We start from the raw sequence: 18276 nt of genomic DNA, 5'->3' as shown, positions 1-18276 counted from the left end.
CATGCTCCTTCTGTTCTGGTTGAAGGTTTTAACTCCTGAACTACTATTTAAAAGAGAAAAACCAGTTCTGCCTTGCAGTAGTTGTCTTCTGGAGGAAAAGACAGCTCCCTCTGCCTCCTGTAGTGTTTTATTTTTACAAAAACCACTCAGGTTCCCATCTCTCTGAAAGTGCCTGTGGCTCTGATTAATTCAGAGGGCCCACAAAGCTTCATGGAGAAAGCTTCTCCTTTTATGTCTTTCCTGCTTCTGAGCAGCTCTGTCCTTCACAGGTTGCATATCACTCTGCTGAAGAAATGCAATATTTAGATTTTTATTTAGGTTTCCTTTGTGAATTTCTTTGTTAAGTCCTTCCTAGAAAATTCTGATTGCCAGCAAAACTCACCAAAACCAGTAAGTTCATGACTGCACCTGCTTCTAAAGGCCAGGTATAGCAGATGTCTAAATGTAAGCCTTTATGAGAATCTGATTTTCAAGAGAAGTGGAATTTTATTACAAGTCATCTCTAATGAATTAGGGTTCACTTTAAAGAAAAAAAAAAGGGAGGGGAAGGGGCAGCGGCTCTTGGTGGTAATTGAATATAAATGACACAATGACAGTCCCACAAGCTGTTGTTACATTTGATCTGCTGTCCACTGGCAATCAAATAAAAACAAAACCAAAAGTGACATGCTTTCAGCTCTTCTCAAATCTTTTAAAAAAATTTTTCAGTCTGATGCTTAATGCTGGGAGTTCTCTTACCAATGAATAGAGGATTAACACACAAGTAGAAATACCAACTGGTTTTGGAAAGAAAGTTTTGATGTTTTATGCTGCCAAAAGATCAAGCCACAGGTGGGAATCAGTAAATCCAAACACCATTTTAATTGTTGCTCTCTTGTACTGATGCCATGGAAGAAGCAGCTGTGGATCTCTGTGAAGAGATTTCATATGTATTTCTGAAAGATGTATGAACCACGTTCTAAAAATAATACAGTGTACACCTTTTAAGAACAGAACTGTTGTTACTTTCTCAAGACTGTGACAGAGAGAAAAGAACCTAAAATATTAAATGGCTTCTTTAATGTTATTTGCATCAATTTAAACTAAAGACTGAATGGGTTGATTTGCTGAATTTTGAATATTATGTGTATCTCAGTGGGTTTGGGTGTCATGTGTCTTATGCACTGGCTTATTTCAGAACCTTTGAAAACTTACATGTGATTTCATTATTCTGCTTGAACTTAAGTGTTGCACACCATCCAGCCCATGAAGAGAAATGCTTTTGTGGTTCTTCTCTGTACTTATTTGCTATGCCAATTAAAATTAAAAAAAAATTTAAAAAAATGCTGTGCTTTCCCTTGGAACTGAAGAATGAATTTAGTTGAGAAGTTATATCCAACCAGGATGTAAAAAATTCTAAATCCATCCATGCTTTCTGTGTGCTAAACACTGGCTTGCAGTAATGCTTTCCACAGCTTAGAGCAGTCCTGGGTGTAGTGAACCCTGGCATCCTGAGAGAAGACAGCCCCTTCAGTGCTGTCAGGAGGCAGAGGAGAGCATTAACATCAATCATTTCCATCTACACTCTATCCAGAAATGCTGCCTGCGTCAGCCTGTGGCCTCATTTCATCCTAGAAAATAGTTTCAGATCTGCAAAAAAGGTAGAATTAATTGTTGCTCTGAAACATTGCATTAAAATACTAAAAGTTTCAAAGGAAAGTACTTAATTACTTTTACTTAATTAACTTGTGCCTATATTTAAAAAGCAAATGTTCTGCTGATAGTTTAAAAAGGTGAAGTGGTAATAGGTCTTCTTATTCGTAAAATTGCCAAATTTGAATCCTTTTTGAAATGAAGAAGGTGGTAAAAAACCCAAACCAGTAAAACACTAAGGAACATTAAACTAGTAGGCAGCACACTGCTCTATGCACAAACAAGTCACAATGTGCCTGAAATACCTACTTTTGAAAAAGGAAAGAAAAATCCACCAGGTTATGAGTGTGTTCCTTTTCCTGATTAAATCCCTTGACTGAACTTACGGATAAGCTTTCCATTGTTGTACCTATTTTTCTGATTATAATGCCTGTCTTAGCTTTTGTAGCGGGATGTTCTTTGGAGATGCATCTTTTAATGTGTTATTCATAGAATGACCTGGGTTGGAAGGGACCTGAAATATCATCTAGTTCAAACCCCTGCCATGAGCAGGGCCACCTTCCACTGGACCAGGTTTCTCAGAACCCCATCCAGCCTGGCCTTGAACAATTCTGGGGATGCAACATCCACAGCTTCTCTGGGCAACCTTTTATTACTAGTTGAGAAAGTATCTTCCGGTTTTTACTGAGGTAGATCGTAGATTCTGTAGCAAAAATAATTAATGTGGCTATAACAATGATCCTTTTTAAAGTGAGGAGCTAACTTTGTTTATTCCTGTCTGAGCTGTCCAGAAAGACATTGTGAGTAACTTCTGTTGAAAACTGCATTCAGACAAGAGTTTACACCTGGGTTGCAGTGCTGTGGGCTGCAGGTGGAAAGATGAGCTCAGTCCAGGCCTTGGTGGCACAGGAAGGTTCAGGAGATTGTTTCCACGGTTTCCTTCTTTTACACAGTAATTCATCTGGTTCTTGCCTGTATGTGCTCAGTGTGTGAGCACGAGGACCCTGTGATCCACGCCTTCAAAAGCTCTCTTGGTGTTCTTATGACTGGGGACAGATTTGTGTTTGCATTGTGACTTCCAACAGTTTACATCTTTTCTTTTCTTTAACCTTTTTCTTCAGGTGCAGAAACCTCACGTTTCCTGACAGTCTTCCCGAGGTCAGCATCGTATTCATCTTTGTCAACGAGGCCCTCTCGGTGATCCTGCGCTCCATCCACTCAGCCATTGACCGCACTCCTGCCCACCTGCTCAAGGAGATCATTTTAGTGGATGACAACAGCAGTAATGGTGAGAGGTTTTGGTTCTTTTCCCTCCTTGTCCCGAGGTTGGATAATATATGAGAAACCTTGAATTCTGACTCCTGCTTGTCCCATTGGCATTTCAAATGTTATGAGTGTATTTTCTCCCTTCTTTGTCCCACAGTCTTGTTGGGCTGTCTCTGAATATGCTCAAGTGGGACATGTTAAAAAGTGTGTACTAACTGTGTGCTTATGGTGTCTGACAGGCAGAATTTGAATGTAACAGTAGATGAGAGACCTAAGTAGTTTTACTCCCTGTACTTCACAGTGTCTTCAAGATCATATGGTTTCTGTTCTTTTCCTGTTTCTGTTGATTGATTGCATGTGTGTACTTACTTTCTCTTCTGTATAAAACATCTTTCTGTGTTTCTTAGACATCTCCTTTAGATTTCCGGTTCTCTTCTCCTCCTTAGCAGCATTTACCTCGCTGTTTTTCTTCTGTCTGTACCGAGGTTTTGCTGTCCATAATCTGAAGGAGTGCAGTACCCATGTCTGATGGTTCAGTCCTTGCCTGGCTGTTTGTCAGAGAGGCCCTGCTGGGCACTGTTTACAAGTCTTATTTTCTGGCAACTTTAGTGATAAAATTTTAATAAGTACAGGATGCTGAACTTAAAGAAAAATTGTGCTGTGCTGGGAGGTTAATTCTGAACTGCTGAAATACCAGAAGAATCTGAATTTATCTAGTTGAAAGAAAATGCTGAACAAAGGGCTTCTCTTATCCTTGCCATCATTGCTGCTGTTATCTAGCTATGTCCCTGTAGCTAGATCCTGTGACTTTCTGCTGATATAAATGTATCTCAGATTTGTACAGAGAACAAACTTATTGGGAAGCAAGTAAATAAGTTCCCCACCTCAGGCTATGCACGTCATCATTTCCTCTTCTGCTGCCTGTCAGTGGAGGAAAGAATATAATCCTGACTCTTTAAAGTGTACACAAAACTCAACAACTTGATGTAGGCTTATGTCAAATCTAATTCTAGTGAACATCAGTCCCAGTGAACAATACTACATTTAGAGTTACCTAACTCTGACCAAGCTTTTCTTGAAACACCTACTCGTGCAACACTGTGGGTAACTTCACAGGCAGAGTTTATTAGTTGCTCTTCTTTATGACACAATTTATGATCTAGCAATGTGATGAAGTAAATGAAAAATCACATGAAACAATAAACTATGAGCAAAGTGGGCAAAAAAAAAGTCCGCATGCATGCACACACATACACGTGATCCAGAAACTGTGAACTGAGGTAGAACTTTGATTTGCTGCAGCACGTGGGTCAGTCATTTGACATGTAATTTTTTACAGCCTGAAGTTTCATCCTGTCCCTTGTGCAATGCATGGCAGTTTGATAGGAAAGAACACGACACTGAAATACAGCTTTGACTGGTAGACTTGGACACTGCAATTTGCTTGTGGAAATTCAGTCCTGCACCTTTCAACCAGGAACTCAATGAATCTGAGTGGCTGTTGGTGCTGCAGGGCCTGAGGTCACTGGACACAGAGGAACTGGTCATAAGGCAGATGTAGAAGAAGAAAAATAATCTGATTGGGAAAAAAGGTGGTTTCTAGAGTTTGAGTCTAACTTTCTATAATTTACAGGCAGTTATTCCAGTGGGCACATTGCAGAGCAGTATCACAAACATCAGTGTTTCTGAGAGCCTGTCATCACTGTGATGAGCCCTCTAACAAATACACTTTGCACTGAGCTCCATGGACTTGTCAAAATTAGTCTTTTTCATTATTTCTTTACCTCAAATAGATAAGAAATCACAGGAACTACTTAACCTTTCAGGAAAAGTTTTTCAGCCACATTTTTTTATTAGTACCGGTATTGGTACTGTACAGTATCATAATTTTATGATTGGCTGTGCCTTTTATTCAGGCTTGCCTTTCTTGCCCTCCAGTGCCTTAAATCCTTCAGCTCCCAGCCCCAAACAGGGGAATGGAAATGGAGAGGAAGGTAACCTTTTGTTTGGCTGTTTTGGCTTTGTGTTACACATCATTTTATACAGAATCACACTGTGCAGGGTGATAGTCTCTTAGAAAAATTCGACACTCTCCAGGATTTTATGCTACTCCTCTAACCCTTTCTCTGGCATCCCTTGCCTGTAGTAGTAAATTAGATTTCTGCAGTCCTCTTTATCCCATAATGTATGCTGAAGACCTAGTAATAGGCATCCATTTGGAGCGGATGGAGCTTTGGTAGGATCGGGAGTGATTGTAAAGATGATTTATGGGCTTTTCTATTATTAGTCTAAATCTTGAAATATTTATTTTACAATCTACTTTTGCTTTTACAGTATTCTATTTTCAATTTTTTCTCCCTCCAAGCATTGCCAAGACGAATCCTTTATATTTAGTGTCATTCTGTGTTTTTGTTAGCAGCTCTTTAGCTTGCAAGTGTTGCTGCTTCTAAGATAAGTGTGTTACTCTGGGTTTGCCTGTGATGTTACCTGAGGGGGCACATCCTTGCTTTGTGCTTGCAGCTGGCTCCAGCCTCTGCCTCTTGCAGGGGCCTGTCAGAATCCTAATTATAAGTGGGATGTTTACTTTCAGGCTTTCACCAGGGATGGCAACTCCTATAACTCTGTGTAAGTTTTCTGGCTGTGGTGCCACAGCCATGGATTTCACAGGCAGTAAACATCACACTTGGGAAGTGACTAGAAAGGAAAAGTGAGATCAGAGACCAGGCTGAGTGAAAATGAGCAGGTTTTAATTTTGAGTCTCTTGGGCTGATAGTTGGATTCACATAGCAGAGTGGTTCAAAATAAAAGCAGGCACAGTGTTTGGCACTAGAGGAGAGGTCCAGAATTTCCTGCTTCTGAGGGAATGTGATATACTGGTAAGCTGGTACAAATTCTTGCTGTGGGCCAAATTCTGAATCTAGCAATGGTTGCCTGGACTGATCCCTAATTTCTGTAGACCTGGGTTAGGAAAAGAGCAGTGAAAGATCTTGTTTTTTAAATTCCAGAAGGCTGATTTCAGAAACCATAAATTCACCAAGGTCCATATATTTGTCTTGAACAATATATGCTGGAGTATTTTATTTCATATACTTCAAGGTATGTCAAGCAAGTTATCTGTGACTTTCTCTAAACCTCAGTGCACTTTTTCAAGTTTCCAATTATGTTTCAGGAGATCTCAGTGAATTTCTTTGTGAAATTTGTCTTTTTTAATATTAATGTTTGGAGTTAGGAAATGGTGAAGATTACAGTGGGTGCCATTTAAAAGTAGAAAATAAGTTTTCTTGGTCCTAAAATTTTTATTCTTTATTTCATAGAGCTATTTGCATGGCTTAATGCAAGTATTTCACCATACCATCTTTTCTGGTGCAATACTGATAAAGAATTACACTAAATTGTTTCATATATGCTATTAAGTACATTAGTATTAAAATCAAATTTAATTGAAGAATAAAAAAGGTGCATTTCGGTACTGTGTAATGAGAACAAAGGTTTTCTTAAAAAAAACAAGCCACACATCAGTGTTTTTCATTTGTATCTCATTCAAGGCTTAATTACGTTGGTGACTAAGCAATGACACAGTAGTTTTCCTGTAGTTTTAAGTGATGTCTGTCAGATCAGAATCTTTCCCATTCTCCTCAGGAGCACTCTTTGCTTTCCAGAGATAACTTACTCCTAAGTTTATGATTTGCCAATAAAATAATTAGACCTCCCAAACATGTTTAGGAGAAGCATTGCCTGAGCTGGAGACGACTGCCATAGTGGTTTATTTGCTCCCTGGCTTCTTGCTTCCCACCCTCTGGGGACTGGGTGGTAACCTGCTGTGCCACTGGAGTCCAGCCTTGGCTGGTTTTGCTGGCATTGAGCCCTGCTGCATTAGGAAGCACCTCTTGAAGGTATTTTAAGATGATTTGAAATCTCTCTGAGAAAGCTCATTGTGAGCCATGATGTGTTCAGTTTCCTGGGGAGGCAGCAGGTATTAATGTGTCTGCAGTATGCCTTGCAAAATTCTATACTAGAGCAGTAATTATCATCCACTCTGACATATTTTTTCATATTAAAGCTAATGATGTTGCAGTAGAGGGTCATATTTTCCAAGGTTTCTTCCTTTTTCTTTGAATCATTATTTATGAATGAAATATTCTAGCATGTTCAGTGTAACAATTCCCATTTTGTCCTGAGATTTTGATGAATACAGCTATTGAAATGCAGTCATAATGCTGGATATCACAGGATCCTAATTTTATGACTTGCAGTGTTGAAGAGAATTGGCACAGACTGGTAGAAAGTGGGTCAGGTGCAACTGTATCACCTGAGAGAGATTTGCAATGGTGTCCTCAAAACACCGAATAAAAAGCAACTTTTCAAAAAGCATCCAGAGCTTTTCATTACAAAAATTTATTTTTTCTTTGGTAATTTTAAAGAGATATTAGGGAATAGAAGGTTGACTGATTTTTTTTTTCTTTACAAAGCAGTGATGAATAAACCTCAAAAGTACTGTTCAAATGCACTCTAGATTTCATATCACAGCATAATTTGAAGGTGACTTACTTGTAGACCAGATATGTATGAAAAAATATTTCCTACAGAAGAATTTAGGTCTTGCTGTCTTTGTTTGGCTTCTTGTTCTTCCCTTACCTGAATGCCAGGAAAATTCCAAAACAAAAACAGTAGTAAACAAGTAAATAGCCAAACTTTATTCAAACCTCTATTCACTCTTGGGTCATGGTTTATATCTTGTGAAGGCTTTAGTTTATCTGCCTAAGTTCATTCTCCCCATTAGTTAAAGGTCTTGATGCTGAAATCATTATTGCAGTCTTACACAAGCAAGCTTTCAGTAGTGTTGGCAGGGATTGACAAGAAAAGAAAGCTGTGAGATGCTGGTTGGGAATCAGATGCTAAAAAGCCTATATTTATGTACAGACCAGGGAACCTTTCTCCATTGTAGATTTGAGAACAACGTTGGCTGTTGTAACAAACTGTGCGTTTTACTTGCATGATAACATTTAGCAGTGCAACTTGCATTAATGAAGACTATTCTGTGAGCATCTGTTTGCTGCTGCTTGTTGTGTGCTGCTCTTGGGACTGCAGTGAGGTGTGCCAGCTGCTGGAAATACGTAAGGAGAAAATAACCAGAGGCGAACGTCGTCCGCTGGCCATCTGTTCAGCCGTCAGCAGGAGTCAGCACAGGCAGGAGTGCTGCTTTCGTTCTGAGGTGTGAGAGGGTGGCCTGGCCTTAAAGTTCAAAACTCTTATGGAAAAAAATATGTACCACTAATGTAAACAGACTGTGAGGCTTCTATGAGGACTCTACATCCTGAAGATGATGTCCTAGAGTGACTGCAGACTTTTTTCTTCTCTTACGTGTCAGTCCTTGTGACTGTATTTGGTTCCTGCTTTAAAGGGGAAAGGTTGTGGAGTAGGATATCAAAATAAAGTCAGAAAAGAGGAGGACACTGCTAATGAATAAGGCCATTTGTACCAATTATTCTGGCCTCTTTTGTTTTGATTTATCATTCTTCACACCTTTTTCCCTTCCTGTCTTCATTCCTTTTTTCTTTTTTTTTTCTTTTTTTTTATCCAGGCATGATCTAGCTCCTTGGTCTTTATTTCTCTCAGTCCACTTTCTTTTTCCTTCTTCCAGCCTGGCAGTCTGTCCTTTTCAAATGTTCACTTCCTCACTCCCATTCCATACACCACACGCTTTAGGTGAGTCTGTGGCCTTCAGTTGGGGTCTCCGTTTTGCATGTTCTCAAATTCCAGTGTACTTGTGCCTCTTACCCTCCATCCCAGTATTTGCTGCACTTTTCTCACAAACTTGCATTCCTCCTTTTTCCCCATTTCAGCATTGAGCTTCCCCTTGCCTTTAGCCACAGTAATTAAACTCCTGCCTGACTCATCCCTCCCCGCCTTCCTCCTCCACCCCCCGGTAGCATTCTGTTCTTTCCTCTGTAGCATATTTTTATCATTCTCCTGTTCTCCTCCTTTTTCTCTCTGATCCCTCCTTTTCAGACATGTTTTCCCATTATTTTTTGCTTTCATTTAAGCATAATTATGTAGTATACTTTTCAACCACCTTTCTGACTCTCCCATGTCTGAACTCCGTAATCCATCAGCCCCCAGTGCTGACCTGCATTCCATCACACGTGAGGGCAGGAACAGATCCCTTGCTGGAGGCAAGGCCCTGATTTCTGTAGCACTGTAATTATAGTTCTATGAAAGCTCTTTTATAACCAGCATGCTGTTTTATAATGGGAACTATCCCATTCTACATTCTTTATAACTCCTGTGGAAGGTCCTTAGCCTTCATTTTTGGACAGTTAGGAAAGTTCCAGCACTGTGAGAGAGAGGTGGGACTGCAGGACCCTGCAGCTGAGTGCGGCTCTTCCCGTGAATGCAGGAGAAATCACTCATCTGTTGGACCACTGGCCTCTGTGGAAGGATGTGCTCAGGGCGTGTTGGCAGTGACAAAGCAGCCTTTCAAAGGAACAGTTATTTTAATCCTCTGCAGTAGAGCACATAGCTCAGTCTGTTTGTATGGCTGGAAAAGCAACGTTGCAATGTGTGTGCAAGCTGATAGCATAACCTCTGTCCACATCAGGGGGCAGCTGTGGGAGCAAAGCTTTTATTTCAGTCTCCTGACACCAGACTTTATGATTCAAGCATTCAGATAATACCGTGAACTGAACCTTCCCTAGCTGGGAGTGGTTGAAAGTTAATGGAGGGTCATGTTATCTTTTATTCTCTTGGGGATGGTCTTGTGTAGGGCCTGGAGTTGGACTCGAGGATCCTTGTGGGTCCCTTCCAACTCAGCATATTCTGTGATTCCATCTGTGAAGTAATTTAACTTATTCAGGGCTGATGCACTGGCAGTGTTCGAGTCTGATAAATACCTTTTTCTATGTCAGATTTAGTACAGCAAGTCCAAGAGGACTGGCCTTTTTTCATTGTGATTTTGTTTTAGATTGAATCCCAGTGTACCAATCTCTATGTTTCTATTTCACATATGCTGTGTACCCTAAATAACAAGTAATGCAGTGTACAGTCAATCTGTTCTTGTTCTTTAGCCCCATGTCTGTTTGCCATCCTCTATTGACACAGTCCTTGGTATGAGCACACTCATGTGTTCTCATGTTACTGGTCACAGCTGAAGTTTCTAGTGATGATAAATAGCTGCATATTGGCACTTTGGGATATTTTGGAAGATTGATTTGAGTCAATTTACAGAAGTAGCATCACCTGTGTCAGGTGTGATTCAGAAACTGTATGTGGCCCACACTTAAGAGTACCATCACGTTTAGTAAGAACAGCTTGTTTTCAGCTCCTCTGGCAGCAATGGGGAATTCACCCTGTGTGCTTTGGCATTGCTATGGGCTACTGGCATCCTGACTGAGAGAATGCCAGTGTGTAAACACTGCCCTGATCCACTTCCCAGTGCTATCACTGTGATTTTAATCATAGTCACTAGAGATCTCTGAGAAATGCCTTGATTGAAAAACCTCTTCCCCCCGCCCCCCCCCCCCCCCCCAATTTTTCCCTCTTTCACATTTTTGGATTATTTTGCCTTCAGAAACACTAGAACAGTTTCTGCTGATAATGTTCTCAAACATGTCACTAAATTTAAGTAGCAGCCACAGGTATAGATTTGATGCAGTGACAAACACTCATGTAGAGTTCGTGAGAAAAGTGCCAATATCTGTTGAAGTCAGTAGGAAAGTCTGGTTTGCTCAGGTTATTTCCCTTTGACATCTTTTCCCATAAAGCATTTGATAGAAATTGTATTTGATGTATTCCAGCAATGTAAGCTGCTATGAGCCTGAATGACTTATCAAAGGATTTTTTTCTCTTTCCTTATCAAGAAAATGGTGCTTATAATTGAAAGAGTTTGACAGGGTGTGGGAAAATACTCAGTACTTACTGTCAGGCAAAGGAGTTAAATATTTGTGTCCTATAGAAAGTCAAGAAATATAAATTGCCTTTAAATGAACATTATTAGAATTTGCCTTTTCTTCCAGACCCAAGCACACTTTTCTTAGAAAGAAAATGAATTTTAAAAAAAGATAATTTCTGTAAAATGAACGCTGAATTCTTAACTTAAACTGGTGACAAAACTTCCTGCCAGGGCTGCTAATTTCAAACACTTCAACTTCTTCGTGATAGAACCTGAAAATTCTTTATATGCTGAAGTGTCCAGGGCATGAGAAGAGATTTGCCCAAGGAAGTAATTAAGAGTGTTGAAGAGTATCACCAAATGATAAAAATCAGTTAGCAAAATATTTGAGTAAAATATAGATTTTTCCTTGATCACCCAAAAGGTATACACAAAAATCACATTTATAGGCATTGCTGGATGTTTTACAGGCATTGTGGAGCCTATTGTAAGTCTAAAGTTCTAGTACAGGATCTTTTACCAAAGGATATTTGAACTCTTGTTGTAAATGAACAAATCAATTCATGTTGGCCTTTCCTTTGGCACGCTTCTCTGTAGAGATGCTTGGCACAGAGTTTTTCAAAGTGTTCTCAAAGTATGTTGGATGTCCAAATTTTAGACTGCTTGACTTCACTTGTTCACCGCTATTATTTTCTGGGTCTGTTATTGAAATGATGTTCTTCCCTTTCACGCTGGAGAAATAACCTGTTTAAAACAAGATGCTTCAAGGAGCAGCCTGGGAAGCTTTGGGGAAGTTTAATTTAAAACTTTATGGAAAATGTGATCAAAAGGGACACAAAGGCAAAAATTTTCATTTATGATGATGCAATTAACAAGGGAAAAATGAAGACTCAGAGGTTGAGCTGTGACAGAGGAAAAATTCTTGCTTGTTTTTCCTCACTCAGTTTATTTGGAAAAGATGTTTTGTTCTTCTTGAGCCTTCATAACCAGAGTCATTGTTACCACCACTTACTATAAGTCTGTTGTGAGGGTCTGGGTATGTACAAGTCCAAATGGGCAGGGATACAGTTAATATACTAAAATATAAATATTCACCCTTTATATTCTTGGTGATTTTCACAAGTGTCTAGAAGTCTGTTAGGTTGTAGAGTAAGTTCTGCAACCTACCTCCTATAGGACAGGGAAAATCTTGCTCTTCTGGCAGTCTGATAGGTGGCAACTTCTGACTGGGGACCTGCATGGAATTGAATTCCCTGTTAGCCTCCTGTCACTAAACTCTTGATTTTTCACATATAAATATATATATGTGTGTATATATATATATGTGTGTGTGTGTGTATGTATATATATTTCTTTTTAATATTAGTTTCCTTTCAAGCATAATCTAAGAGGATTGATAGATGCTCCAAAATTTTCTCACAGGTATTTTTGATACCAACTCAAAGGACAATTTGCCTTTCATTAAATTTAACAGGGTTTGTCTGCACTGCAGTGTAAACTCTCCAATAAATGATTTAGAATCATGAAGACTACTAAATAATATGGCAGCATGAATCATTGTTGTTTTCATTTGGCAGCTGAGAAAGTCTTGATGGAATTGCTGAGTGCTCTCATTCTCTCCAGATAGCTCAGTGCTGGCTGCTGCATTGTTCCTTTGCTCCTCACTGACACACTCTGGCCCAATGCCTGTCTAATCATTGTTTAATGTTTCAAAAGCTGCCACCTTCTATTTGAAGCAACCTCTTCAAGCAGTACAAATACCAGCAGATTTACATACAGTAGAAATAATCTGTAAAAAATAAAGTAAAAAAAATAAATAAGAAAATGGAATGTAAGCAGCATTAATGTTTTATTATGTTGAAAAAATACCATATCAAATTATGGGGAAGTTTAGGAAGCTTAAAGATATTTCTCTGACTAAATACATGGTCTATTGGTTTTGCATGATATGAAATTATTATTCCTCCTGAACTATTGCTCCTAATCTCAAGCTTCGCTCATGTACACAAAGTGGAAAGAGAACAAGGTCTTCTGCAATGAGAAACAAGTTGCAACTCATTTGCCAGCAAATAAACAAGTTGACAACTTCTCTGCCTGGAAACAAACAATGATTTCTGGTTTTTATTGCCATGAACAACTGCAGTGTCAGTACTTGAAAAATGTATTTACATTCCCATGTCAGATAAATGACTATGATTCCTTGCCTTGTAGTGTTATTATTACTGTATGGGCAACAAGTTTAAAACACTTCCCTGTAGCCTGCTTCCTATATGAAATGTCAAGGATTACATTTTAGTGACATCTGTGGCCTTGAAACTTCTTTGTCGATGGTTCATGTCCTCTGGCAATCAGTCTAGAGCATGCAAGTGAAACCGTGTAGCACTGGGTCTGGTTTTGTGTTCTCTCATCAGATATCTCTGAGTTTCCAAAGGAAAGTTCTTTTTTTTACCAATTTGCCCCACCCACACAAACAGATACAGCTTAAGGAATGCCATGGCAAAAGTTATGTGACTGTGTATGGTTTATGTCCTACACGCAGAGAAGACAAAATGTATTCCACAAATAGCTTGGATTTTATTAATGCTATTTGTGCTGCAGAGTGTTGTATAGAAGGGCAAGAAATGAATGAGGGTGTGCCATGAGAGCCTCTGGAATGCCTTGTGTCCAACATGCAGACCTGCCAGGCACTGAAGGTTCTGTTCAGCCAGGAATAAATCTAATGGCAACTCAGCTTGGAGCATTAGTCCAGTGTTAGAAAAGAGATTTGAGGAAAGCTTTTTCACTAGAAACTGGGCAGTGAGGTTAGAAGTTCATAGTTGCTGCTTCTGAGCATCTCTAGCAAACCTGAGAGACTTAGAGAGACAGGAAGATGGCAGCAGCAGTGCAATGGCTTTTGTATCAGAGGGAATGGTTCAGCTGTGGTACAGCTAAGAAAAAAGGTAAGCTGTGTAAAAGAAAGGGAGAGTGTATGACTGAAAAACAAAGGCTTTGTCCAGACTTCCCTTCTCCTGGGAAGCCCAAAGACTGTATAAGGACAAGCAAAACACTGTCAAGGTGATTTTGCCTTTTTTTTGGTTTGTTTGTTTTTTGGTCTAGGCTAGAGCCATCTGAAATAAGCAGTGCCTGACTTGTGAAATTTTCATTTAGTCTGTCTCTTTGCTTCAGCAATTATGTCTCCCAGAAGAGGAGAACATCAGAAGATAATGAAGTTACAGGAAACCTCAATGACTTGTTAAAAGAACATCATTACACGTGGACATATCACATGGATCATAGGAAGAGAAATGTGTCAGATGAAATAAGAGAATTAGTTTTACCCTACAAGCCTTAAAAGATCAGTTGTTATACACTGATATAGCAGTACTTTACAGGTTGCCTGATACTCAGCTGACCCTGAGCAGTATTTTATATAACTCCAACTAAACTTTCACTGATCTGCTCTTCTCTTGAAATCTGAGTAAGTGGCTCTATTATTATATGCCCCAGTGGGAACTCTGGAAAGAGTTTGATAGCAGGAAACACTGGTAGTTCATATCCTTGAAAATGCATTGAGCATGTGAACTGCTGTGTTTCTCTCTTAGATGGTTCTAGAACAGCCTGGACTGCTCTGCAGAGCTTCAGGCTTGAGCCCTTCTGCAGAATACAGATCAGTAGACCCAGTTTAAAGCAGTCAAAATTACTGTTTTACTGTAGAGTAGGATTTTCTGTTGGTTTTGCAGATGTACATTCATAATCCCTGGGGTGAGAATGGTACAATATCCTTAGTGTTCAAGCTTCCATCAAAAACAGCTCTTGGTCTTGGTGTGCAGCCTTACTCAAAGTGATGGTGGCATTAGACTAAGTATGATACCAAATCTGAAGAACAAGATTAGATACAAGAAAGCTCTCAGTTGAAAATTCCTCTAAAAATGGAAAAAAAGAGAATATTCACCTACTTAATAAGTTTTATGGTTTGTTTTACCCTTTTATTTCCTATAGGAAGAGCTTCTTTTACCCTTTGCTTATGTCAGCACTCAACCTTTAGGAAATATCTAAAGCTTTTAGGTTCTGTTTGTAATTTGAGGGCCAATCTTCAAAGGTGGTGACTCCTAGGACCTTGTTTTTCATAAATAGGTTGTTTTCTACAGTGTGATATAGGCTCTTTCTTGTTACATAAAAATATTATCCATAAAGTTGTATGATTAGTCTTAGAGGGTGTTACCACAAAATGAAGGGAATCCAATTCATTGATGGTATTAGGTCAGCTCACATATCAGATCTCCTCAAATCAGAAGTGTTTTATCACTGAAAGAGTTTTCTTCCCAAAGGAATGTAACTGGAAACTCTGTTATCCCATCAGTTCTTAACAGAAGTTTCAACTCCTTGGAGCACCTCTCTGAGGGACTGGCCTATGGAGTCTGCCAGGAAGGGGAGTTCCATACTGAGCCTCAATCACTTTCAGAGATCTGTAATTCTGACTGCTTGCTCAGCCTAGTTTAGCCATGTCCAGTGTTTGTGCTTTTCACTACTCCTTTAATAAGGCACAAAAATTGGGAAGTCAGGGATCTTTTAAAATATCTAAAGAGAAAGACCTCAGGGAAGGTGAGTTCATAAAATGGTCTGTTAAACTAACCTTCATTTTATGGCCCTGAACTTGGAACACTGAGAGAAATTACTTAGTTGCAGTAAAATGGAAAAAAAGGGTATAATCAGCTTTCTTTATAATGGAAACTGCCCTAGAAAAATATACCTGTTGCTTCAGAATATATCTAAGTGAATTTAATCAACTGTGGATTACTGCACAAGAACTCAATCAACTTCAGGTCAGGAAGAATGAAAGTAGAGGAATATTTTAGTAGAACTGTAAAAGAAGATGCGTGTTCAGTAGTTCATTTGACTTCCTGGGATTGGATCATCAAAGTTATCAAAGTAAGATGAAAAATAGCAATGTGTGATTTATCTCTCTCAGGATCTTATGCATCGAGACTTAGTCCTGATATATGACAAAACATATCTCAAAAATTGCATCAATTTTTATGGTGTTGCAGAGTGTTGTGTATACCCTGTGGTTTAGAGGTTCATACAGAGTATTTGCTTGAAAAATGCAAAGCTCTCTGGGTGGACTCTCCTCTGCTACACTGCTACTCTGGCTGTCTTTCCTTGTTTTATTACATCAGTAATGGGTGTGATTCATTTAATCCAGAACAATGATCACTTAATTTAGACCAGATATAACCTGACTCAACGTATCTGTATGCTGGAGATAGATTTTTCTTCAGTAAAGTTTCTGTCCATTCTCAGAAACTTCTAATTGCAGCAGGTTCCTTTGGGTATCAGAACTAAGTTTTTTGCTGGCTTCACTTCCCCCACCCACTCACCCATCTCCAGCTGAACTGAGGAAATTTCTAAATGTGGCCATTTTTAAAGGCTCCTATCAGTGTGAAAGCTGCATTTCTGTCTGTGCCATACATACCCATTACAGTAGGAATTCCTGTGATTTATATAACTGGCTGTGGTAGGGGAAAAGTGGTTTTTTTCTGCTTTTGTACTATATTTTTAAAGGTTGATAACACTTTCAGTGTCGTAGTTACCTGTGTAATCAGTTACCTGTTAAGTGGTTTCCTGACTGAAAAAGATCTATAAACCCATCAGTATCAAATAAATATGTTTCTCTTTTTTCATGGGCTCTTTTAGAAATGAAGGATCATTTTTCTGTGAGTTTTGGGTAATTTGCTTAAAGATATTGAAATTGAGGGGTAAACTCTGCCTGCATTATCCTATTACCAGCAGAACCCTTGTTGAAATAAGTTTCAGCCCAAGGGCTCAGTAGCATTCCAGAAGGGGCTTGACTAGTGACAGCTGAGAAATGCATGAATTATAGATAATAAATAGCCAGTTTTGAAGGCAGGATTGAGCAGATCCTTGGCCTGTCACTATAGGTACTGCACCTTAATCCTGAAAGTACCTGCACAGCTGCCTAATAGTTCTGTCTCTCTTTGGTGGAATGAAGCACCAGGAGTGCTGGGGATGGCTCTGCCCTGTGTACACAGCCTGGAACAGGCCAGCCTTCCCAGGCCAGGCAGAGGTGGTGACAGATTGGTGTGGCCATGCAGGATATTCCTGCCTTTCTCCCCAGGCAATAAATGCCTCTCCGATTTGTGCCAAGTCACAGTTCTGCTGAAGAAGACTTGAGCAATTACACTGCTTGCTCAGGTCTGCCTCTGGCGTTAGATTCCCAACTCCTCAAGGTGTTTCTCTGGCATTTCTGTCACTGAACTCTTTTGCTGCTGTGCTGTTACTGGCACAGATGCCAAAATGGGAACAGAGCTGCTCAAGGCAGTATCACTTGAAATTTAGTCTCCTTTTCCAAAGTGTCTGACTGTCCTGATTTGTGCATTATGGACTGAATGCTGTGCCACCCTAATCATGAAGCCTAATTGCTCACAGCCAGTTGTGTATATTTATAACACACTGCAAGCCTGATTTAGTTCTGTGATTTATGTTATTTTGTGAGCTATCATGTGGAAACATTGAGGTACTCCTTGGCTGAGGTGCTATTTAAGAGTTAGACTCCTAATGGATCCCATCCTCCTTGATGCCATTACATTCAATGGAATTATTTATATCATAAGTTACTGTAAGTCATGAACAGTGAGTTCAGTCTCTCAGCTTGCACAAACAGAGTGCTGGTTTATCACAGATTTGATAAACACACAAAAATAAAATGTAAAAACTCCAAGGAACTGTAAATACTGTGCCAACTGCCTGGAATATTTATTAGACAAGCTACAAATACTTGTCATCTTAATAATTCTAAAATAATTTGGTTATTTCACTTAATTAATTTTTGTCTAAAAGGAAAGTCAGTCCAAATCACAAACCACTTTTTGTCTGAGATGGCAGATCACTGTAATTCTTAATCAGCTGATTTTGGAAGATTTTGATTTTTTTCTCTTAATTTAATGAGTTGTAAAATACCTTTCCCTGAATCAGTTATGTCCCTGGTGGGATTTGATATATTTGATGTCTTTCTGGTTTAGCTTTTAAGTCTTAAATGATTTCTTCCCTTCTTTTATTGAAATTGGTAGCTTTATATCTTAACACTTTCCCTGTATTCTGCCAGCAGTTTAGTATTTGAAGTGATTTTTCTCAAACTAGTTCTTTGCTGCCTTTTTTATTTTTTTTGTTATGTTCAAGTGATTTGGCAGAGCACAAATTTGGACAGTTTTTCTGTATAAAAGCTGGTTTTTAAATGTTGCTGATGACTGTGTAGGGTTTAGAGCCAGCTATCCCTCTTGCCAAATTGTTGAAGCTATCGTGCCCCCACAGGCTGTGGTGTGACTATTCAGCATTGCTCGTGGGAGGAAACTCTTCCAGCTTGGTGATGGGAGATAGTGCTATCTGTCATTCCATTTCCCCCATCCAAGGGCGATCCTGAAATACCAACTCTAAAAGCAAAGTTGACACAATGCATTTTCCATCATAAATATGTTAATATTTATGAATGTTCA

At 39.2% G+C, this 18276-nt stretch overlaps 1 protein-coding gene across 2 annotated transcripts in view; it reads left to right on the top strand.

The window, feature by feature from the left end:
- The window catches only part of GALNT18 (polypeptide N-acetylgalactosaminyltransferase 18), a 226617-nt gene that overhangs the window by 115957 nt on the left and 92384 nt on the right, over positions 1–18276 (top strand). For both annotated transcript variants that reach the window (XM_071558981.1, XM_071558979.1), the window contains exon 4: positions 2754–2920. In XM_071558981.1, the coding sequence (XP_071415082.1) occupies positions 2754–2920 (167 nt within the window). The remainder of the gene's footprint in view (positions 1–2753; positions 2921–18276) is intronic.

This window comes from Pithys albifrons, chromosome 6 (assembly GCF_047495875.1).
Source record: "Pithys albifrons albifrons isolate INPA30051 chromosome 6, PitAlb_v1, whole genome shotgun sequence".
Classification (NCBI taxonomy): Eukaryota; Metazoa; Chordata; class Aves; order Passeriformes; family Thamnophilidae; genus Pithys; species Pithys albifrons.
Note: the sequence above shows the minus strand (reverse complement) of the source record. Positions and strands in the feature narration are given on the sequence as shown.